Source organism: Lagopus muta, chromosome 5 (assembly GCF_023343835.1).
Source record: "Lagopus muta isolate bLagMut1 chromosome 5, bLagMut1 primary, whole genome shotgun sequence".
In the NCBI taxonomy this organism is placed as follows: domain Eukaryota; kingdom Metazoa; phylum Chordata; class Aves; order Galliformes; family Phasianidae; genus Lagopus; species Lagopus muta.
The window spans coordinates 26337785-26362615 of NC_064437.1; the positions used below are offsets into that span (position 1 = coordinate 26337785).

The 24831-nt window shown below is 41.9% G+C and overlaps 1 protein-coding gene across 11 annotated transcripts in view; it reads left to right on the top strand.

Annotated features, from left to right (window-relative positions):
• The window catches only part of RC3H1 (ring finger and CCCH-type domains 1), a 56074-nt gene that overhangs the window by 8087 nt on the left and 23156 nt on the right, over positions 1-24831 (top strand). For 9 of the 11 annotated variants that reach the window (XM_048944148.1, XM_048944150.1, XM_048944154.1 and 6 more), the window contains exons 2-7: positions 10653-11018; positions 17937-18057; positions 18991-19230; positions 20270-20445; positions 21298-21498; positions 22776-22908. In XM_048944148.1, coding sequence (XP_048800105.1) covers positions 10788-11018; positions 17937-18057; positions 18991-19230; positions 20270-20445; positions 21298-21498; positions 22776-22908 — 1102 coding nt within the window. In that variant the 5' untranslated portion in view covers positions 10653-10787. Of the gene's footprint in view, positions 1-5825; positions 6120-10652; positions 11019-17936; positions 18058-18990; positions 19231-20269; positions 20446-21297; positions 21499-22775; positions 22909-24831 lie in introns of those variants that run through there. The other 2 variants (XM_048944149.1, XM_048944151.1) reach the window with 2 other exon arrangements.

The following is a 24831-nucleotide window of genomic DNA, read 5'->3' on the forward strand; positions in this document are numbered from 1 at the left end:
TGAAAATCAACAGTAAGCCTGTGGAAATCCAGTGACTGAAGTATGCTAATAAATACACTGAAATGTTTTGGTCCTAGCAGACTTTGTGTGTTAAAGCAATTCCCAGCCCAAGTGTAAGAGCTTCATAGGACTGTTAGAGGCTCAAACAGTGGGCTGACAGCAGTCAGTGTTAGAAGCTCTTGATGGGCTGCAACCACTTCAGGAAGAAGATTCTTAGCAGGAACCAAAACGCCCAGTTGAATTACAGACTAAAGAGCTACTTCGATTTTCTTTCAGAATCAGGTTCATTAACAGAAGTTTCCTCTTTGCTTTTAAAAAATATACAACTTCAGCAGCCATGAAGAGTTCTATACTTAATAGTATACTTCTGTACTAGAATTGGGGCAGCAGAATGTGTGAGATGGAGTGTCCTGAGTATTTCTTATTTTCTTTCTAGTTGTTGGTGCTGCTAAAATGTGGTTATAGTGTGTTTTTGGAGATGAACTAATCTTGTAGTACTTAACAGTGGTATCAACTGAGAATGAGAGAATTATTTTCTGTGAACTGCTCCACTTGCATCAGTTCTGTGCTAAGTAAGCAGTAAATTAGAGACCTTTCTTCTAAAAGAAGTGTGTGTCTGTAGCAGAACTGCATTTACAAGACTGGCGTAGTGAAAACCATCAAGTTGGCAATGGAATTTTAATAGGTAACTTCATGGGATTATGTTTTGCCCTTTCACTTGGATTATTTTCAAGTTATGTAACTTTAAACCTTTAAGACTGGGTTTATAATTCAGAACCCTTATACGCCACATACTCTTTTGCTCCCATCTGAATTCAGGCTCTTGCCAAAGGTAGTTGTACCTCTCATCATTACTGATAGGAGGATGCCTGGGATGTTGGAAGGTGTTTTATTTTTTCTTCTTTATTCAAGGCTGTCTTGCATGGTTTGGTGTACTTAAATCAAAAAATATCAAGTAGTGTTCTTTTTTTGTGGTTTAGCTCTGAAATGTCAGTCGTTGGATAGGAGTAAGCAGTTAATGGAAATGCTGAGACTTAAGCCTGCTTGTTTCCACTCGCCAGAACCACGCAAGTATTGTTTTTAATAATCTTAAAGCTGCAAAGAAGAGGCACTATTTATAAATCTGGAAGGTGAGACTAACAGCAAAGCAAAAATAAGAAATAAATGTGAGGTTTTGTTTAATAATTGCAAGTTAGGTGAAATACCACATTCAGAAGTTGTAGCTTGCTCCAGGCTATTTCTGGCCCCTGGGACTGCTCTTTTTAGCAATACTACAAATTGAATCACTAGGTGCCAGTAGCATAAGGCAGATCAGGCTCAATTACACTGTGAGTCAGAAGTACCTGAATGAACCTGCTTTTCAGCAAAGGTGGTGTGACTCTCCTGCTGCTATTTGAAGTCTTTCAAGCTGTGTGTGCGTGGTAATTTAAAACTACTTGGAAATGTTGAGCAGGTTTGTCTGTGTTGCACAGTGTTTAACTTTTTTATAACGAAACTGTGCTCAGGCATGGAGAAAACCTTTGGAACAGTTTGTTTGACTCTTTTATTGTTGTCTTTTATTTTTTTTCTTAATCCAACAGTTGCAACAGAGCTGTAACTCTCCAGGCTCCCTGCCATTACTGCAAGGAGCTGCTGCTTAACCTTGGATGACACCAGAGCCCCAGTGTAGACTGAGTGGTTAATGAGATGCAATTGCAGCCTGTGTCACGGAAACAAGCACAATACTCATCTGTGAAACTTACATTCTTTATCTGAATATTCCCCCTGTTATTATCAGTGAAGCTACTGCAATGGTTGCCAGAAGGGGGTATCTGGCTGAGTTTGGTCTCAGTGACCTCTTTTTCTGTTAGTTACTGGAACATTCACATGATTGCTTTTACCTTCCTAAAGGAAGAATTCCATTAATTGTGTTCATTTGAGTTCTGTGTTCCCTTTCGCCTCTTTTCATCATGCCAGACTGCTATTCTCAGTGCTGGGATTTAGTACAGTTTAAATATATAGGTAAAAAAAGCTAGTACTTTAGAAACAGGTCTCATTACATAAGACACACTTTTAAAGTCTGTTGCCCTTGCCCTTATGCAATAAGCTGCTCGTGAAGATGCTTCTGAAAACTTCATAAAACTGCACTGATGCAAAATGTGGCTTGCAGTTGGCCCCCTTCTCCCTTCTTCTTTCCTTTATGTTTCCGGGACTTCTTGACCAGTCAGCTAAACTGGAGCAGCTTTGGAGTCTATAAGGAGCTGACATGGGATGGAAAGGGATTTGGTTTTATCAGAACAAGGTCCCTGGTATAGATGAGACAGATGTGTCGGGTGTAGAGCTGGGACATGGGAGGGATGTAAGAATGCTGGGCCGTGGTGCTGCTGCCTTGCTGTGATGTGGTTCTGATTTGCCCCAGCATAAGCTGTATATGAAACTGCACTGAAAACACCGAAGAGCCTTAATTAGTATATTTAATTATCTGTCTTCTTTGATTGTGGAGTTAAAATGTAAGTCTGGGTGATTCAGTCCTCACAGGGATAAGATGGTTAGCCCTTTTTAGCTTGTGAGCAGCACAGATAATTATCTGGTGTCTTAGTGGAGATAAAGTTCTGTTGCTGCAGTGCTAGACCTTAACTGGAGAATCCCATTTGTAGGCTGAGGTTGTGATTTGGTCTTTGTTTACAGTGTGGGTATTTCCAGTCAGCAGCTTCTAACAGTACTCCTTTCAGCTCTTGACGTGGCAAATGAAGGGAGGCTTGAGCTGCAAGCAGGGAGAAAAATGGGGGAAATTCAGATTACACTCCATTGGCATCTCCTCGGTGTGCCAGCATTACTTCTTGGAAGCAGTGGCTATGGTTGTGGTGTCATAGTAAGCAAAGCAGTGTTTGGACAACTGTTCTCAAACCTGCATCTCTTTTCAAAGTTGATGCACCATCCAGTGTTATGCTAATGCAGAAGCGATAGGCGTTGTTGACTGAAAAAGTGCAGGAGAAGAGCAGTTGAAATCCTGAAGCTGATGTAGTTTAATACTTCTGTCTCAGAAGTATTAGGTAGAGGAGGGTGTAACACACAGTAGAATTATGAGGTTCAGTGAGTAAAAAAAACAAAACCAAACCAAACAACCTATTTAGGAATTCCTGTTATGGTGAAAAGCATGCCAGTGCACTAGGTGCTCCATTGCCCTTTGAAATAAAATCACAGTAGTCTAGAGTTTGTTTTGTATACAGCAGAAAATAGGAGATCTCTTCTTTTGATTGTAAAAACAACTCTTGGATAAAAACATGGGCAGGTATGCAGTGCTTCCATAGGTTTCTGTTTTTTAAAAATTCATAACTTTGTTTTACTTGATGCTTTTATTAAAAGCTCTTTTTGATGTTTAAATGCACTCTTCCAAATTAAACGGTGTTTGGAGGTAAATACAGTAACCAAAGGTTTATTAGAGACTCCTGTTATGTAAACAGTTATTAACGTAAGGCTGTTTGCTATCTGCTTTTAAAATGGGGGCAGTACCTACTGAATGAGGAGAAAAACCAGCTCCAAGTTAAAGGGACTGGAAGGGGTAAAAAAGCTCAGGAGGAACTCCTGACTCCAAATTTTCAAATGGATACTTAACATCCTTGTTTCTTGAAGCCCTGCAAGGTACTGGGAGCTGTAGTGGTGATGAGTTTCTGGTTCCTCACCCCTTACCTTTGTTTACTTTTCAGTTACAGAACACCTATAGTAGTAGTCAGGTCACTGCAGGTTTTCCTGCATAGAAAAGAGTGATGCAAATTTCATGATTTTGATCTCTGATACATTCTCTCACAGCATCACAGAATGGCCTGGGTTAGAAGGGACCTCAAGGATGATGAATCTCCAAACTCCTCCAACCTGCCACAGGCAGGGCCACCAACCTCCACATTCAATACCAGCCCCATCCAACCTGGCCTTGAACACCTCCAGAGATGGACGGGGCATCCACAGCCTCTCTGGGCAGCTGTTCCAGCACCTCACCACTCTCATAGCAAACAACCTCCCCCTGACATCCAACCTAAATCTTCCTTCCCTCATCTTCAAGCCATTTCCCTTTGTCCTGCAGTTATCTACATTTTCAATGAGTTGACTCCCCTCCTGTTTGTAGGCTCCCTTTAGGTACTGAAAGCTGCAATGAGGTCACCCCACAGCCTTCTTTTCTCCAGGCTGAACAAGCCCAGCTCCCTCAGCCTGTCTTTGTAGGGAGGTGCTCCAGTTCCCTGATCCCTGTTCTTTGAGCTGTGCCCATGCAACTGAAGTATTCACCACCTGTAGCTTACTACCTACTTCCAATCTCTGTCTCTTGAGTTTCCTGCTGCTTACATTACTTTTCAGGTGAGGTGTTTGTGAGCTCACACAATCTGGTTTGTTGCCCTGTTTCAGTTAAGATGATATATTTGTGTAGTTGCTGTCCAGCCGTATTTCTGCACATTTGTGTTTATTAAAAGGTTGCATTTATATATAGAAGTAGATGTTAATGTGTATGTTCTGCAATGTAGGCTATTGTGTAAGTTCTGCAAAATATCATAGGGGAGAACAGTCCTCCTGGATGCAGAAACTTTGCCTTCTGTTTCAGTCTCCTGGGATAGATAAGGAATTGTCCTTACTTTCCTTCCCCATGACTTACAGAAGTCTCAGGCTCAGTAGTGTCACAGTGTTGTTGGCTGGGGGCACATGAATTGCTTCGGCATTAGCTCTTGGGAGCAGGTTAGTGTTTGCCATTCTTTTATTGGTGTGTTGAGATGGCAGCTCATCAAACATGGCTCTGCTTCTGGGTGTAGAAGTGTTTGGTTGCCGTTGCTTCTGGAGAGCAGAGTTGGTGGCTCTTGATATGTTGTGACCAGTTGAACCTGTGTGCATTCTGAAAGCTATATAAGCTGATATTTCAAGTGCTTTTTGCTGTTGATCTGATTGATTCTTTCCTTAATTTATTTTTTAAGTCCTGGTTTAATCGTTGTGCTGCTGGAGATAGTCATCTGCGTTGAAATATGCAAGAAGTCTTAATTTGAAGGGAGCGTGTTCTGGACCTGCTTGTCTGCTCTTAATTCCCTAGCTTTAATCATCTGTGGGTTTGAGGTTCCTTATGATTGGTAGGAAATTTTTCCTAGGTAATAGGCCATGAAACCATTTGCTGTGAAGGGTTGGTCGCTTCCCCTTTCTTTTAAATGAGCTGTAAGAGATGTCTGATACCACCCAGAAGTTACAAAGGTAGGCACGTGTGGCATCCCTGACAGTGCACTGCTGGGGCTACATCCAGGGTTGTGCTGTGGGGCAGGGTGAGCAGGACCTCCTTTCCATGCACACTGCCTTTCATTGCTCTTGTCCTGATGGAATGAGACTGGTGAAAGAGGACAAGGAGTCGAGAAGATGATTTGTTAGGTTTCATTCCTTTTGTGTTTTGTTTTTTCTCCTGTGGAAAACAGAGTGAACAACTCTGTTGAAGTTTTATAGTCCATAGGAAGACATCTTCCTTGCCTCACAGGATGTGTGAAGTGTAAATCATTGCAAATTAGTTTTAGGTTCTCTGTCGGAGAGGTACTTGAAGAGAGATGTGATATTCCTCCACCCTTCTCCCTTGTGCTGTGACAAGCCAGGAAATTGCACAAGTATAATGTCTTGACCTTAAACAGCCCCATTTTCCCAAGGAACTTTACAGATGACCAAATAAGATAATTTTGAATGAAAGCCTTCATTGTTCAGCTGTATTACTGAGGCTAAGAGAAAGCAAACCTTGAGTCTGGTTTAACTGAGCTTCAGTGCTTTTGGTGCAGAATTTTGATGGTGTTGATAATTTGCTATTACTATTTTTTCTAAGAGGCTTTACGTCACTGGAGCCTGTTGGTTTTTCTGTGGGTTGGAAAGAATAGGAAGGTGTTACACACAGGCTTCTGGGATTTGAGCGGGGTGGGAATCCCTGCCTTGTGTTGCTGAGGGCTGCGCTGGGAGCGGGCAGGCTGGGCATGCGTGCAGCAGGGCAGGAATGAGGAAGCGAGGAGCTTGGCGTCACTCGAGGGTGTGCAGCAGAGTTTCAGAGAGCAAAGACTAGAGGGGGGAGAGCTCAGCCTGTCGGAAATACTCTTCTGGGTTATTGTTTTAGTGGTGTTCATGGAGCTCCCCAGGCAGAGGTAAGCAGCTTTTTCTTCTGCCTTCTATTCCCTGCTCAGGCATGGGCTGTCTCTTTCTCCATTTTTTTTTTTCCCTCTTATTTCCCCAGAGGCTTTTCTGTGGAACTAGATACAGAGAATGCTGGCCAGTGTTTGTCCTGTTGTGCAGCCTGTCTGGGTGGCTGTGTGTGCTGTTAGTGTGTGTCGCTTCAGTGTGCTTTTGGGGAACTGCCTTGTCTGTATAAACAACTGGTTACTTGTGGCTGGTCGGCATTTCCCAGGGGTCAGCTTGTCAGCTTTTCCCTAAGATGAGATTCAGGACTTGTTGAAGCGTTAGGTGCTGTGCTTCCCTTCAGGAAAGAAAAGAAATACATTTCTGCACTCTCAGAAATGCTGTTTATTACGTGCTGCGTTGGAATGGGAGAAATACTTAAATATGTCTTGTGAGGCGTTGGTGAGTCTTGGGGTGTTTGTGTGGCAGTTGCTGGGTAGGGCTGTGCTGTATGCATCTGTTTCCTCTTATCAGATAGATGGTTCGGTGTTATCTATTCCCTTCATTTAGGTTGATTTGTTTTTCACCTAGAGCTTCAGAGGTTTATTAATGTATCACAGAACCAGCCCTGTGCCTTTGGCCAGGTTGCTCTTTCTCAGAATTGTTTTATTACTGCCGAGCAGTAAGAGTCTTTGAAAGAATTAATCAAGCGGTGTATGCTTTATTAGATTAAACTATAGATCAGCCAAGAGCTGTATTTGCTTGAGCAGATCAGTTGGCACAGCTATGTTTGTTTTGGCAGCGAGGAGCTGCTTTTGCATTAAGCTTTGCACTAAATAGGCTTACTTGTACGTTCAGTGGTGCAGGGAGTTCTGCTTGTTTTATTTCTGAGACTCGGCAGAAATAATACAGCTTCAGGACCGAAAGAAAAGCAGGCAAGAAAAGTTACCATTATCCACAATTTCGATCTGCAAACGTCCCAGAGCTCACACTGCCAGGGTAGGAAAGCTTAGAGAAGTGCCATAAAGAGAGAGGTGGGAATGGAGGAGCAGGTAGTGCTCTTGGTGATGCATATCCTGAAAGGGCAGGAGGGGTGCTGTAGGGTGCTGAGTCATCTGCCTCCAGCTGACAAGCTGCGATTGTTGCGGGCTGTGCGTGACGCAGCGCACGTGATGGGCTGTGTGCTGGGGCTGTGTTTTCTCATCTTTTCTTCTGGCATGTCCTTATTTTCCTCAGTCATGCTTAAAGAAGTGTGTGTGTTTGTGTGTAGGTGTGTGTGTATGTAATACTGGGAGTTAAAGCAGGAAAGAGAATGGAAGGGATGAGTTAAAAAGTCAGAATGTTATGGGGAGAGGCTTTTTTTTATATGGGTTTGTCTTCCTAAATGGCTGCAGTCTGGGTTTTGCTCGTGAGGTTTCGTACCTCCAGCGTGACTCTGGAGGGGTGATTAAAGCTGTCTCATTTCTGTTGTTTTATTGTAGCTTGTGTTTGCTCGTGTGCTTGTTCTATCGAGTTAGAGAGTACTTTTCCTGTTATTTTCAAGGTTGTAGCAGGTCGTAAAGCTTGCAAGAAGACATCTCTTACCTCACCTCACTGCTTACTGACACACCATCTGCCTGTGGTGCTTCTGGGTGGGATTTAAGTTGTATTTCAGTGTGTGACTCTGCTTGGTGCTGAGGATGAGGACCCAGCAGTGAGACCAAAGCTGTGTACATGGGCAGCTGTGGAAGGCTTAGCTCAGGGCCAGCCTGCATACGCACAGCTCAGAGTTGTCAGCCCCTGCGATGGCATTCCCACTGTATGTGGCACTGGAGTTAGCTCTATGCTGAGCAGCAGGGAGATTTATTAGCAGAGCAGGGCTTGTTGCTCACACAGCTATTCCTTTCCTCTGTGGGGAAAGGTTGGCTGTCTCAAGCCAGTTAGCCATCTGTTTCAGCAGTTAGACCATGCAAAAGTAGGTGGTTTCCTGAGGTTTCTCCCAGCCGTACTTTCTATTGTCAGTGCTACCAGTGGCCTCTAGCATTTAGGCACCAGTATGGGGCTGTGGGTGCTTGCAGCCAGGGGCTGGAGGGCAGCCTGTCATGGGGAGAGCTGCAGCCTGGTGCCCCGGAGTTGTTGCATTTCCACTGCTGGGGCTGTATGTGTGTGAAGGCCATTCTAGCCCGGCTGGCCAGTACATGCAAGGACTGTTCTGTGTGCTGTGCTTAGCTGTGAGCTTTGCCTCCTTTGTTATCCAGCCCTTCAAAACCCTTCCCAGACTAGAAAGCAAAAACTTATCCTAATGTTAAGACTGTAAATAAATGATCTATTTTGTTACGCTGGTTTTCTTGAGTGGCCAGAGGCATGGGTATGAACAACATCTCTGTTTATTTTTTAAATTAATTAACTCTTGTGTTAAAGTGTGTCAACTCATTTTCTCCAGTTGAGAAAGTGGGATAGCGAAGCCTGTATGTCCATGCCTACCTTTGTGCATTGGCAGTGTGGTTTCACATAAGCATCTGGTTTTAGATTTTCTCAGTTAGTAAAAAATTGCTCTTTTTGTTAATGCTTGGATTAACATAGTGGTTAATAATCAGTGTTTCACATAGGCTGTTCAAATCATTTCTGAATTGGAGAGGAGACTGGGAGGCTGTTGGTGGATCTTTTAATAGCAGCATGATGGAAAGGAAGCAGTGTGATTCAGCTGTTAAGCTGTGAGCACCGAGTGGTATTTCACAACACGGCAGTACTTGCACTAGATTTATGAAGCCGTGTGCTGCTCTTTGCAGAAAGGTCTTGTGATATTTCAAGGTAATACCTACTGCAGGTTCTAATGGGATATGGAATACCTAGGTGCTCATACAGCTGCAGTGCCTATTCCTCAGTGCCGTCTGACTGGGCAGTGCTGATTTCCTTGTGGTTCCTTGTTGGCTGCCTAGCAGACTACAATATATGGCATTGTGCATCTGTTGATGATAGATGTAATTATTTTTCATTAGCTGTAGAACCAGGCTTTAGATACACTGTTGAAACATGGCTAAAAGCTTAACTTGTAACTGTTCATTGTTTGCCCTGGCAAAATGATGTTAAGCGTGAACCGCATTGTGCTAAATTCTGGAACAAAGGCCTCAGGCTTTTCAGTCTCTGTTTTGGCATCAGATTTTTGTTGCCATTTCAAAATGCTTTGATTCTAAACTGCACAAGTTCTTACTTGAAGTTTCTTTCTGCCTTTGAGTTGTGTGTTTGTTTTTTAAGGTAAGATTTGTTCAGAGGTTGCTAGGTTTGCTTCTATTTAAACAAATAATAGCAAGCAAGTGCTCACACCTTAGTATGGAACCTAAACCAATGACTTGTAGAGAAGTGATTGGTTTAGAAAAATCTGTTCAGTAGTAGTTCAGTGTGACCTGAGTTGCTTTCTGCTGCCTTCACTGATGAAAGAAAGCAAGCCAGGCATCAGAATGTTTTTTTTTTTTCATTACCAATTTTGCTTCTGGTAATGATTCTTTTCATATAACCTCCTCTCACATTTGCTCTTTCATATTTCCCATCGCACACATGATGTAGCTCTGCTTTTATGGCAATTAATGGTATAGATCAAGGCTAGAAAAGGGTATTTGAGAAATAGTTCCGGCTCTTACAGCTGACAGTGACTTCTGTAAATTCTTGTTGTGGTTGACAGACTGAGGGCAAGCTGTCAGTGCAGAATTGCACTCAGTAATGCATGGGGATTCCCAGGGCATGGGAGGTGTGCCCAGGTAGGTCCATGTGGGATAATGTAGCTCCATGTAGAATCATAGGATGGTTTGAATTGGAATGGAGCTCTAAGAATATCTAGTTCCAACACCGTGCTATAGGCAGGGACACCTCCCACCAAACCAGGTTGCTCACAGCCCCATCCAGCCTGGCCCCAAACGCTTCCATGGGGGCATATAGATCAGCTGCAGTCTGGTGGTGTTGCAGCAGTTGTAAATGCCTGGCACTGTGTGTGACTGCATTGTGTGCTGGTGGTGTCTGACCGTAACCCTGAGCCATACATCCATCTTCTGAGGCTGTGGCATCTCAGGTGCTTTCACAGAGTCATCATGTGCCAATCCAGAGCTTCTGAGCTTGGGAGGAAGCTGGCTTGTGATTCAGCTTTTGGGTGAAATTACTGAAACTTCTAGTGAATACTTGAAAAAAAAAAAAAGTTTTGGTGGAATCAATACAGCAGCACTTTGAAAGCTGTCTTGTTTTGATTCAGATCTAGTTAATGCTAATTGAATCATTTGTAAAGAAAAACGTAAAAATTTGAAAGGTAATTAATCCAGCCTTACATCTTTCGTAAGATAACTATCTTGATTTGTTTGGTTTTTTGTTTTGTTTTTTTTTTTTTAAGATGAATAAGAGCAGGAAGGTTTAAGTGTCTTTTCCAGTGCCAGAAAATAGCTGAAATTAAAACAAGTCATGACTGAATCCTCTGTTTAACATCAGAACTGCCCTCCTAGTTCAGCTCTACCTCTACATGTGGTATTCACGTAGCACAGAGGATTTCAGATGCCTGTTCCGGTAGAGAATGCTAATTTTCTGTTTCTGTTTTCTTCCAGGTTATGTTTCACACTATGTGCTGACTGTCTGTACTTACAGAAGATATTTAAAAGCAAACAGACTTTTTTTTCAAAGATTTTGATTCCAGTGGAATCTGCTTTAGATTTTTGTCTTGTCAATTAACTCCTGAAACAATGCCTGTACAAGCTCCACAGTGGACGGATTTTCTCTCCTGTCCAATTTGCACACAGACTTTTGACGAAACAATTCGGAAGCCCATCAGCTTGGGTTGTGGCCACACTGTCTGCAAGATGTGCCTCAACAAGCTCCACCGTAAGGCGTGCCCTTTTGACCAGACCACTATCAACACAGATATTGAACTTCTTCCTGTGAACTCAGCCTTGCTGCAGCTCGTGGGTGCTCAGGTAACAGTGCTTTTCTACTACCTCTTCCTGTGTTGTCCTCATAAAAAGAAGGAAAACAATTACTGATTGAAGATGTAGGCATCTCTTTGGTGATTACAGGTTTTGAGCTGTGACGTGCTGTAGACAATATGGCTGGAACAGCAGTTCAGATCTTGCTTCTGCCAGTCACTGACTAATTTTGTGCTTGTGATTTAGTGTAACTGTGGGCTGTCACCACAAAGGGCTGGTTCTGTTCTCTTCCTTCTTGCTTAAGTTGTATTTAGCCAGACTCTGCTGAAAGGATGAGCAGGATCAGGATCAGTGTCAGATCTGGAAAGCCGTTTTTCTTTTGTGAGTAGGTTACTTGCTTTGCCTGGATGACCCAATGGGCTCTCATAATCAGCTGGCCCAAAAGCAGGACGTAGGGGGGAAGAAGTGGGACAGACCCCTCTGGCAGCAACCTTTGTACTGCCTTAAGTTTAATTTGAAACTGAACTCTGAAAGTGTAACTTTGTGAGCTGGCATGTTAATATAAACTCACAAAGGTGAATCAGGGAGGCTTCCCAAGATGGTCTTTCTGCTCAAAGGTTACTCAGGGGTCAGCTGAATTGTAATGAAGTGCGTGAGTAGTCCTGCAGCACTGGTACTACTGGCAGCCCAGGGAAAAGGGCAAGGATGTGGCCAGTTCATCAGTTGCAGTGCAGACTTAAATTAGTGTAAGCTTACTGATTAGTTCACCAGTGATTTCTTGTGATCTGTACCTGCCAAGGCTGGACAGAACTGTGAGATAAGGGCAAGCAGGGGTGATCATGTCTAACTTATGAGTAAGGACAAAAATGTAGAAGGAATGCGGTTATCTTAGAGTGGTCATTGTTTTCTGTTTGCTGCTCAGCTGAGTTGAAGAGGCAGCAGAAAATTCAGGGAAGTGCACAGCTCAAGGAAAAGAGATGAGTTGTATTCCAGAGGAGCTATAAAAAGGGGAAGCTAATATGTTGCTACGATGCTTCTCGTTAGATTCTGTGACTTAGATCCAGATGTGGTTTTGCCACTTCTTGTTTTCATTTGATTTATTGAGGAGTGTGGCTTATTTCTTGTTTCCTTGCTATGTATTGGTCTAGAACTTGTATCAGAAGATTAAAAATTGATTTCTGTTTCTCACTGTACTGGTGATTCATCTCACTCTGCAGAAGAAGGTAATAAGTCCCTGTGCTGCCATTTCTGTAATGAATGTGTACATGCTCCATCTTTGAAGAGTGTCCAAGCACTGTGAAATCTGTGTGATGCCATGAATATTTATCATTCTCTTCATTCTCCCCTTCTCCTTTATATATTCCTCCCTTTTCTCTGGAGATCCAGAAATAATTCTGGTTGTATCCAGATGTTCACACTTGTGGTAAACGTTCTGCATTTGTTCAGTTGTTTTGTGTGCACTTCATGTAAAGAAGCTGTGATAGCTTAAATTAGAATTTCCACAAAAATAAGCCCTCTGGAATGAGATGAAAAATAACCCTGCCCCCTGTTACAGGTAATGGAGAGTTTTATTCTGGTTTTGCTAGTTAGCCAACCAGAATTTCCTCATCTGTTTGTGTGTGAGCTATGAAGGATAGTGTGGTAAGTATTTATCTTGAGAGCCTTCTGAACTCTAGCTTCAGACTTAAACTTACTGGCTTATTTCTTTGGTCTTCTTCTATCTTATACCTCACGTAGTGAAGATTCATATAACCTTGTTTATTTCATGATGTCCTTAAAAGCTGCAAATGCTACTAAAGGAGTCTGCATTCTCTTGCCTTTTGTTTGCCATCCATTCCTGTATGGATGCTGCCAGCTGCATTCTGTTAACTAAACAATAATTGGTGATCTTAGCAGTTTTTAGTACACACGTGCACTTTCCCCATGAGATAAACGCATACACACACACAGCCCCCTGATTTCCTAGTTTCAGTGAGCACTTTCTAGTGCTCTAACTGAAATCAGCACTTAGTATAATTCACTCTCCTTTCTTTTACTTTCCCTTCCCTTTCCTGGCACCTCTGGGAGTGTTTACCAGACTCTGGAGTACTATAAAATAATTAGACTACTTTTCTGTGAAGGACATGGAAATGGTTGCTTTTTTTCCTCTGGTCTTTTTAAAGTCTGGACTTGTTTTGGACTTGTTTTACAAAGGAGGAAAAAAAAACAACTTTGGCTAAAGGACAGAAAGAGTACAGAGAAACTATGTTAACTTTGAACTCTGTCCTTTTAAGAAGATGGGCTCTTTTGCATACATCAACAAAAACGATCTGTGAGCAGCAAATCCAGTTTATGAAATGAGTAGAATCATCAATTTTGGTGTGAAACAAAATCCATTTTCTTGTTCCACTTTGTGACTTAGTAGTTTTAGTAGGCTGTATGTCTTTAACCTCCCCTAATTTCCAGCAAACTGTACACCTGAACCTGAGCCCAGGAAAACCAGTAATACTTTATTTTTAAATGATGAATTCCATAAAAGAGGCTTCATCTTAGAAGGAAATAGAGTGGAACACAATTATAGCTTTTATCTGGGAGAAGAAAGATCAGTTTGCTCTTTTCCCTTTGGGGAAGCTTTTGAGAAGTACACACTCAGAAGCGTTGTGTGCTTTTTTGCTGGAGGCAGAGAGCAAGCAGTTTGAAGAAACAAATCTATTCTGCTGTGACTGGCAGCAGTGATAGGATTCCAGGACGAATCACGTTGGCTGGCTTTCACACAGGCACAGTGGGTGAAGTAAGCAGGGAAAATGGGCTACAGTTGTCACATGGGCACCAAGAGGAGCGGTGCCTGTTTCTCTGGCAACAGCATTAACTTCCTGAAGAGCTGGTTAGCATTGGAGAGTGTCAGTTTCTTCTTTGAGTTACTGCTTGTTTGTCAGTTTTGGCTCTCCCAATCATTTTCCAATGAGTGAAATTGTTGCCCATTTTAAAGCCATGCTTGATGTGAAAATTAACCCTTCTGCTTTCCTGCTGTAGCATGGTGCACATCAGCAGTGGGTGCAGGGTGAGCTCTGGAGCAGTGGTCATGTGGTTCAGCACACACATGAGTGAGGTGGGGGGAGAAGGAATGGTGGGGGGAAGGAGGCAGTTGCTGTCCTTGAGAGAGCTGGAAATATCTGAGCACCTAAGTAAGAGCTAAGAGAAGAAGTGAAGAAGGAGACGGACAGTGGTCGTTAGTACAAATCAGAAAGGCTTTATTAGAGCATTCATAGGAATGGATTCAGAACTTTTTAAACTTCTCAAGTAGAGAAGAAATCTCTTAAGCCTATTTCTAATGGAATTAAGTATTGAATTTTGACTGCTCAAGCATCCACAGATCACTTGCTATTGTGTGGCTGCTTTAAGCATTCACTGGGCCAGTGTTTTGAAGGTGCACAGTCATGGATCTGTCATCTCATTTCTTCCCTCCTCTTTTCTGTGCCATACAAAACAGAAGGGTTCACATTCCAGACAGTTGGTGTCAAGTGACAAAAGTTCCTGGGGCACTTCAATTTCTCTTGTAGTCACCTGTGATAAATACAATTCCAGACATTAGGCAATGCAATTGTGTGTATGGAGAGAGAATGTGGGAATGTCATGAAGTGACAGCCCACAAGAAGGAGGAAGATTACAACTGCAGAGCTTATATTAGCAGCTCACTTGATAATTTTGGTGAAATGAGGTGTCACAAAAAAGGAGCTTTCTGCAGGGCCCTTCACAAATCTCTGGTGAAAACTCTTGAGGAACTGAAGACAGAAGACTGTAGTCGTGTTGGTTTGAATTTTTAACTGTTTCTTGCTGACAGGAAGCAAGATGCACATTTGTAGGAGGATAAGAGTGGGGTAAAACAGTTTTCATACCAGACAAAGAGGGATTTGGTCCGCTCAGCATGTTTTTGTTCTGTGCAGTTAAATATCTGATGGTAATTAGTGACAACTCAAGCTGACATCCTTCATGAAATTACAGCTAAATCGCCAGTTCCGAATCTCTGCCTGGTATGAGGTGATGCAGCAGCATGCTTTCCTGGTCACCTTCTCATGTGTCACAACCTGCCTCTTCCCACAACCACGCTGCCATTCTGCACTCATTGCCAAGGCAGGTGTACTCAAAAGGAACACAAGTTGAAAGTAATAAAGCATCTGAGATTATTTTTCCGGTCTTGTTCTCTGTTGGGAGATGTCTGTGATATTATGTAAATGTACTTGCAGTGAAAACTGCAAAGGGTGTGGTGTCTGAGAAAATGGAATATTGAGTGAGGGTGAAAATCATGAACTCATTCTGCAGGGCATCTATTTTGAGGTTCTCAAGAGGTGTAAACAGAAGGGACTGTGGCGTCCGGCCTGCTCTTGGAAAGATATTTTGAGAAGGGGAAGTGAAAATGCTTTGAACTTGAGTGATTTCTCAGTTGTCCTCCAGCGACTGCTTGACAAAGCCAGAATTAACATTCAGCTCTCATGTGACTTTCATAAACTGTGGCTGTACTGTTTTTCTCTTGGTCAGTGCTGTTCTTATAATTGTTACAGCGATAAATGCATGGGGAGAAGTGGAACTGCATATAGCAGTACCAGCAAAAGGACAAATTACTCACAAGCTCTGCTGTGAGGTGCTCCATCTTCAGTGGTGTGTGTGTGAGAAGAAAGGTATTTTCATCTCCTGAGACTCCTGAAACCACAAAATAAGCATCTTGTTTTATTGTTCCACGCGATGCTTGCTTCAGCTTAAGATGAACGTTGCATCTCTTTTGAGCTGCTCTTTTGGATTTTACACTAAAGCTTCCTTTGCAAAGAGGAGAAATAGCAGTGATGTGCAGATATGCAGAGTTGAATAGCTTTGTTAACTCTTGGCAGGTTTTCCTGTGCCAACTTTCTCTTGGGAAAGGGGAAGCTTTCTGTGAGCTTCTGCAAGAGTGTCTGGTGGGCTGTGTTGTGCTGCATAGTGTTCCAGACCACTGCTGTGAACACGTGCTGAACCAACCCTGCCTGATTCCTGACTGAAATCCAGGGCTGAGCGAGCCATTCTATGATTCCTGCCCCATGGCTGCTGCTGCTGTGATGCTCTGCTTGCATTTCAAGTTGTTGCAGCTGGCAGATTGAATGCTTGCAGGGGGACGTGGGAGTTGTGCAGAAAACCCATTCCAGCAGTAGATAGGGCAGGGACTGCCCTATAGGGCACCGTCTGTCTCAGTACAAATGCATGAGATGCGTGTGCTGTTTGATCAATGAGCCAGTTCTGCTTGTGTAACTTCCCAGACAGAAGCAGGCTGATAAAATGGCAGCAACTTTGAGAAGGAGGTGGAGTGTTCTGTGAACATGAAAGCAAATGTTGTAGGTGCTAATGTGTGTTTCCCAAAGCCCAGTAATCCGGTCCAGCTGAGGCTGCTGCAGTTGAAACAGTTATGGCTGACCTCCATAAGGCACAGCTGCAAAATCTTCTGCTCAAAGCTTTTTTGCATAGAAACTAGGGAAAAAAAAAATCCTTCCCAAGTTAGCTGTGGTCCATGGAAAGCATCCAGGCCAGCCTTCCTGGCTTGCTGTGATTAAGCTTGTTGTTTTCCCGTGTAAGTGGTGTGAAAGTGCCAGATGCATCCTATCTTGTGTTGTTTGTGGGGTGGTATCAACTGTCCTAATTGTTGCAGCCTGTATGTTACACTGGCAGACTTTTTTGTCACCAACTTTTGAAGCAAAAATGATGCAAACAGTAACTTTGTGATGTGTGCCAGAATGAGCATCTGGCACAGCTGGTCTTCTGGGCCTGTGGAAGTGACATCCCCTCTAACTGGAACAGATGGCTTTCTACTTAAATCAACAGGGAAGCTCCTGTTTGTATGCATGGTGATGAACATAAATGTGTGTTTGCGTGTGTATTTTACTTATGTTCACTGCTGCCATTGTAATGGTACTCTGCATGGCTGTATAACATGTGAAGGCTGGCAGGTTCATAGCTCAAGCATTAAAGGCTTGCTCTTTTAGATTGAGGGTCATGTAAGCAGCTATACAGGATTAGCATTATGTTATTGCCGGTGGGATGGGGATTGAGTTGGAAATAAGTCAAAGTCTGAGGTCTGTTTGCACTTGGGTAGTGTATGCTAAAATCTTGCAGTTAGTCTTGTGAGAAACCCCAGTTCTTGATGCTGTTGCGTGTTTATTGGATTGATTGCTGAATAGTGTTGCTTATAGGCACTAGTACAGTGCTGTACTGTCCATCCAAACTTGTTTAAAGCTGTAAGAATTCAACTGGAGAAAACAGCAACAAAAATAAAACTTTGGGGGTTAGGATCCAGCATACCTTTGAAAAACGTCAGTTCCTGGTGAACACTTGCACAAGTGCCATAACCAAAACATAATAAAACCAAGCGTGGCCTGTGATGTCAGTTTAACACTTGGACTTTGTAGCTGTGTAGGATAATGTCCTCTTACTACTTGATTAATTGGGTCTGGGCAAAATACATTGCAGGAGTGGCCTAGTCTATTTGCTGCTAAATCTTTCTCCCACTAATCCAAGTAGCTCAGATTGCTTATCCCAGGATGACTGTAGAGCTGTGAGGCCCTGGATGCGAATCTGCACTTTCCTGTAAATCAGTGTTCATCTGATCTGTTCTGTATTTGGTCATCCAGCTTTGGGGATGTCCCAATATGCATGTGGCTTCAGCAAAAAAAGTATAATTGCAAAAAATGCTGATATCTCTTGTCATATTTCTGTTTCCTGTCAGCCACCAAATAAAAGAAATCTGATACAATAATCATGAATTTTCTACATCTGTTTAATCTTGTTTTTAACTGGTAGATTTTTGCAGTTTGTTTACTAAAGCTGAAAAAATTGCTTGCTAATGTAGAAAAATGCAGAAAAGAACAAAACAGGAAATACTTGGTATTAACAAACTTAATTTGATATTTGTAAGCATGGCTGCCAGATATTTCTGTGTATTTGTCATAAATGTACGTCATCTCTTTCCAGGTTCCTGAACAGCAGCCAATTACTATATGTAGTGGAGCTGAAGATACCAAGCATTACGAGGAGAGCAAAAAATGTGTGGAAGAATTAGCATTGTACCTCAAACCACTCAGCAGCGCAAGAGGTAATTCCTGCCTGCATTCCTGGGAAGATGATAGGTGGAAATACCATGTGTAACAAACTGTTCAGGTGCTATTTAGTCTGTTTGGGATAAATGGGCATAGACCTAGTTCAAAACCACATTGAAACCACTTTCCTGAGCATTAAGGTCATGCCTTTACTTATGGGAAATAAATAAAACCATTATGTCAAAAATAATACTGAGGGAAAGGCTGAATTCGTTGGTAAAGAAACCCAAAGCACATCAGGTAAAAATAAAAACTAGTATTTTTTGACTTCTGCTTTGCTTTGAGATAACTGTAATGCAGTGTGTTTGTGGCAGAGGAAAAAAACTGAAACAAGGAAGTTAGTGGATATGGAGCATAAAAGAGAAGTAATACTGTGTTTATACAAGGTCGTACACAAGAGCAGGGTCAGTGATTAATCCTAACACAGCAAATCAGAGCTGAATTCAAGAGTTTTGTATCTTATCTGCCTTACATATGATGAACTTAGAAAATCTGTCACTCCCTCCTAGATGTGGATGCTAATGAAACACAGGCAAGAAACTGATGTCTGAAAACAGGTGGTCAAAGAAGGCAGTGATCCCTGCGGCCTGTGAATAAGGGAAGGACTGCAGTATGATTTTACCATTGAGGAGACACTTGGGAATCCATAGCAGAAGTCTCAGGACAGACTTCTAGTGTGGGGAGAGAATTCATTTGAGGCTGCACTGTCTTAGAGAGCCAAATCAGTCAACAAGGCATGAATCTGGGGGAAGGCTGACTGTTAGCTTCTAATGCTGAGTGAAACAAACTAACCAAAACAAACTTATACACCTTTTCTGTAGCATCAGAAAAACTAGTTTTGTGTTTCTCCAGCATAGTAATTGAGAACTGGCACAGGAAGAGGAGATATGAGATAGTTTATTCTTTTTCTCCCTCATTTTATTTTGAAGGTGTGGGTCTGAACAGTACTACTCAGAGTGTCCTGAGTCGTCCTATGCAAAGGAAACTTGTGACACTGGTTCACTGCCAGCTAGTGGAGGAAGAAGGACGGATCAGAGCCATGCGTGCGGCACGGTCACTTGGTGAAAGAACAGTCACAGAGCTCATTCTTCAGCATCAAAATCCTCAGCAGCTCTCTTCCAACCTCTGGGCTGCAGTGAGAGCCAGAGGATGCCAGTTCCTTGGACCGGGTAGGTGATGTTGCTTTTAATACTTCTTTGTTCTAGAAACAATTCAGAATTGAGGAGGATTGAGAAATGGGTATCCTTGTGACTGACATTGAGGGATTTCTTTTCTTTTAGGCTGTGGCCTGATTTCTTAATTGTAGGTCTTCAGAATTAATGATGTTATCTGTTGGGCTGCTGTCCTGGGCTTTCTCACCTTTTTAATGCTTTTGCAGCTCTTCCATAAAATTCAGAATAGTCGATGTCCTTCTGTTCTTGTGCTACAATAAAATAGGAAGTAGTCTCTCCTGCTATCCTTTGGAGAAGCAGGATCTTTCTAGAAACAGGAAGGCAGCGACTAGACATGTCATCTTTTCCTAACCAAGGGAAATAAGCAGACAAAACAGCAGTAGGGAGCGATCTGGTACCTGCAGGTGTTTGTGTATACATGTCTTTTTAGAAGCTTAGAAGTTATTCAGAAGTCTGAATTCTTTTGCATGGAACATTAAACTGCTTTTGCTAAAAACAAATCAGTATAAAGGCTGGTTGCTTGAAAGAGAGTTCACTTTGAGTGCCAACTCAGAATAAAAAGAATTATTTGAATCAGAAGCCAGTTTCTTAAAATAGAAGCTTTTTACCACTGAAACAAGTGGAAGAAGACTAGCTTTGGGATGCTAGCTTTGGCTCTGCTGCAAGGAACATTGAGGCTAATTTGCTAGCAAAATATGTAGCGGTACAGCTCCTAATTTGTTTGTGTGGGCACTAATTGCTCTTCTACCTGCATGGGAACCAGCTTTGCCATTCTTTAGCCTCTCAGTATTCTGTTGCTGGGAAAGATGTGAGAGCAGTGCACTTAAAAAACTTACGTTAAAAAATCATCAAGATAGACAGGAATCAAGAAATCTTCCTATCATCTGATATCCCAAACTCTGTGTGTGGTTTGTGCCTAGTCTCTTACCCTTGCTTGCAGGGAGACATGAAACAGTGCAGAGACCTTCCTTGGTTTTCTCTCTTTTTTTTTTTTTTTTTTTTTTTTAATATATTCTTTTTCATTATTTCCTCACAGCTATGCAAGAAGAGGCTTTAAAGCTGGTTCTGCTGGCTCTGGAAGATGGATCTGCCTTGTCACGAAAGGTCTTGGTTCTCTTTGTGGTTCAGAGGCTGGAGCCGCGATTTCCTCAGGCTTCTAAAACTAGCATTGGGCATGTTGTCCAGCTTCTTTACAGAGCCTCATGCTTCAAGGTATGAAGAAGATTCTGCTCAGAGATTTCATCATGCAGGAAAATGTTTCTTCATATAACAAAAAGATCCCTCAATGTAAAATTCTTTTTAATAAGCATTCACTGTGTCTGAAAAGATTTCTGCTTTTCTTTTTTCATTGTCCTGTACAATTACATGAGTCTAAAAACGGTTACAGAAGATATCTCTATCAAGTCCCATATGTGTTTAGAGAGTTTCTCCTACATCTGTGATGGCAGTGTGGGCAAAAATTGCAATTCTAAGCTGTAAATCTAAGTTTGAATTCTGTCCAAGTTTAATGGATGCACCATGACTAAACCTGTATGCAAGTTGGTGTAATGTATCTCCTTGGAAGAGGCCTAAAACTGAAAAATTGCCAGTTCTGTTAATTGAGTGGTGATGTGCTTAGAAACAAAGAAATATGAGGCAGTGGAATATGGGAGTTGTAGTAAAGTAAAGCTGTGTTTGCTGCTTAATGCTATTTAAACGCCCATTCTTATGTGCTAAATTCTTCAGTCTTGTTAAATGAGGAGAAAAAAATGCTTTATTGCTGGTAATTGTATTCTAAAGTAAACTAAAAACTGCAATGCACATAAAATACCTTGATTAGAGAAATGAAGCGATCATGTTGTGATATGTTTACAGAGTGTGGCACTGCAGTGAGTAATGTCTGGGTCAGATTCTGAGTGAGTTACAGTTGGTATCCATTTCATAGTGACTGCAGTTGATGAAGAGTGCATGTTATTTTAGTAGGCACCAATAGCAGTGTTCACTGCTGGCTAAATGTTTCTCTTGCCTTGTACTTCACATCAGTTTATCCTGCTTAATTGTACTTGGCTTGTTTTTCCGTGCTAGGTGACAAAGCGCGATGAAGATTCCTCCCTGATGCAACTGAAGGAGGAATTTCGTACTTACGAAGCTCTGAGAAGGGAACATGATTCCCAAATTGTTCAAATTGCCATGGAAGCAGGTTTACGCATTGCGCCAGATCAGTGGTCCTCACTGTTGTATGGAGACCAGTCTCACAAATCCCACATGCAGTCTATCATTGACAAGGTAAAGCCACCTAAAATCAGCCCACTTTATCTTGTTTGCAGTTGTAGATTTATGTGCTTGTAACTTGAATACTTAGATTTGCACGTTGTGCCAGGGTGTACTCACCTTACTCATTAATCATTTGCCCTATTATTATAAAACCTGTTACAGCTTGAATAATTGCAATATATGTTTGTAATCTAGTGAATCTTGCTCCTTTCTGTCACCTTGCCATCTCTTTCTTCTTTACCTCTTTCAACAGATGAAAAACCACAGAAGTTAGCTGCATGATTGGCATGTGTCCTTTCTAAACACCTGATAACTGCCAACACAAAAAAAGAAACTAAAGGTTCATGCTTTCAGGCAGGGAACGAATCATTAAATTGAAAGAAATCGCTTGTTTACTCTGTACTCAGATGAAGAGAGAGAGGATGAAATGTGTTTCTTAAATAAAATGATTCCACCTCTGGAAATGCCCAGATCACTTTTTTATTCCAGAGTGAGCACTAATGAGAGGGCTAATGTTCCCTTCAAATGTTTAAATCAGGGGGTTCCCCCTAAATAATAGATCAGACAACTCATAAAACTGCCTAAATTAGGTAGGAAGAACTGAGCCCTAATGTCTTGGTGAATGGTTATAAAAGCTGTGAAACAGTTGCTTTGAGTGCCATTAAGGAGGATTGGCTTCAGGATCTGCTATGTATTTATGTAAGTTTAGCAAGAGGATCCTTAAAAGTGCTAAGGGATAAAACTGTGTTCCTCAAGTAGAGGAGACATCTTCTGTAACTCATGTATTTGCCCATGTTTTCAGATGTCCTGCCAGACATCTCCTGAAGTTTCTAGGCAGACTTATAGAACTTACAAATGCTAAAATGTGGGATGTTATTAATCTTTTTTCTTTCTTCCACCATGCTCTTTCCTGGCTGCTGTACTCACAGCGCAGTTCTGTTGGTTCAGAAGTTGGAGATACTAGACTCCTCAGAAATATCATATAACTGAACCTTAGTATCTGCATTTCTTTCTGCCAACACAGCACAGAAGAGATCGTGGGTACATTGCTAGATGTAATGCCAGCCTATTTTGTTCCTTTAGGGCTATATTTTAACCTACAATATTAAAGAAAAGGTGTGTTCATAACACTGTAAGGGAGAATTAGTACAAGCTGCTGAAATTGGTCTGTGTGTGGAGAAAAATGTAGTCTGGTTTGTTAAAGCAGCTCTCTGGTCTTGTGGAGAAACCTTGAGAAACCCTGAGGATTGCTTTGCCTGTAGAAAGTTAATTATTACAATTTTTTTAAGTTGCAGACCCCAGCCTCATTTGCACAGAGTGTTCAGGAATTAACTATTGCTCTTCAGAGGACTGGAGATCCAGCTAACCTGAATCGTCTTCGACCTCACCTTGAGCTCTTGGCAAATATTGATCCCAGCCCAGGTAAGCCTAGATGCTTTGCAGGGCTGGAGGTGGGGAGGCCAAAAGAAATCACAAGCTCTAGTTTAGCAAGAGGAGCCTTAAGAGTGCTAAGGGATAAAACTGTATTCCTCAAGTAGAGGAAATATCTTCTGTAACTCAAATTTAAGATTCTTGAATGGTATTCATAACCAACTTGAGAACAGCAGTGATCTCTGAGAAAATCAACCATTTTGAAGCCAACAAAAAGAATGGAAGGAATAGTTCAGCCACTTTTCTGGAGACACCTTCTTGTTTGTCAGCACCAGGTGAGTGCTGATGAGGATTTGGAATACATACAGTCTTGTGAGATTACACAGTGCATACTTCATATTAGGCAATGCTAGCTGGAGGGACTGACAGCAGTCTTAGTTTTCTCCTTTTCCCTCTTTAGTGCATTTGCTGCTGTTGGAAGCCAGACTTGCAAAGTGACAGGAGGGTTAGTAAAACCTCTAGTTCAGTGCTTTGGTTGTCACTGTGTTATTTTTGTATCTCCAGTTCTTTACTAGAACAAATTATTTATGAACTGATGGGAGTAATTAAGGACTTCCATTAATCCCCTATCTAAAAATTGTACATCTTTTCCATTACTCTAAAAACTGTACATGTTAGTTGTTGATCCAAGGTCTCCAGACAGCACTCAGTAGACACTCTTGAAGGCAGCTTAAGACCGTAGGGCGCCTTCCATGTGAACAATTTCAGCCATCAAAGTAAAATTTTGATAGATAAAAGCTTGGCAAGAGTCTGTCTTAATGAGACACATTATCTTAAGGAATCTGTAGATCTGCAAAACTGTGGATGATGATCTAAAGAGGGGAAATTAGGTGAAAAGAGCATAACTGGGAAATTAAGATGTTGACAGAGAAGAAAGCGATGAAAGATGTTGGAAGAGTCAGCAGCAGGAATAGAAGAGAGAGTGCTGAAACTGAAGCTTTATTTTATGCCTGTTGATATTTGTGAAATTGAGACTAGTGTGAAGAATATAAATGCCTAATCTGACATCAGAAGATGAAAAGTTGTAGATAGTCTCTATATTTTTAAGCCAAAAAAGATACCTTCTAAATGAGAACATGCTGCACTTAGCAGTTAAAGGCAATGCAGTGGTTTCTCAAATCTTTAACATTGTAAGTAGTCAGAGACAGAATTCTATGTACTCACAGTTTGGAAATTTCAGTGGGTGAGTCTGATCTTGAAGTCATTTCTCTGCTGTGCTATGGAGCTGCTTCCCTGCTATATTCTGTAGGTACGCTGAAATTCCTTGGGAATCAAGTACTTGTGAGCAGAACGGGATGTAATTGTGTTAAAGATCTTGAAACACACTCAGTGAAGCTCATTGAGGTCCAATATATTGCAGCAGAGTGTGTCAGCATACTGTGGAGTGTCTTCTGTTGGAACAGGTTAAAGGACAAGTCAGCTAGAGAGAGCAGATGCCCCTGTGGGTCTGAAATTGCACTTCGTTCACACTGCTGCGTGCTAGATGGTTGGATGCATAGATTTGCTCTGTGTCCCATGTGTTTGCATGTGGGACACAGCAGCTTTGTTTGCTGCTCAGTAACTGGCTGTGTGATCTAGGCCATTGATAATGACATTTGTACAGAATGATTTTGCCTAAAGGAATCTGAGTGTGAAGTGGGATTTTGATTTTTCCATTACATACAGGGTTTGTACAAGGCATTTCCTCTGGAGTTCTGTGGGGTATGAAATCCCTTGTAAAAGGAGAACATCGATGTGATAATAGTAGACTTGCTGTCTGACTTATTTTCTGTGGTTCAGTATTGAGTCTGTAGGTAGCTTTATTCTTTGAATGGTGTGTACCTCTGAAACACTCTTCATCCTCTTTTATTCCATGACTTTTGCTTCTAATAAAACTTGGTAGCTTTTTTTTTTTTTTTTTGTGATACTGATGGT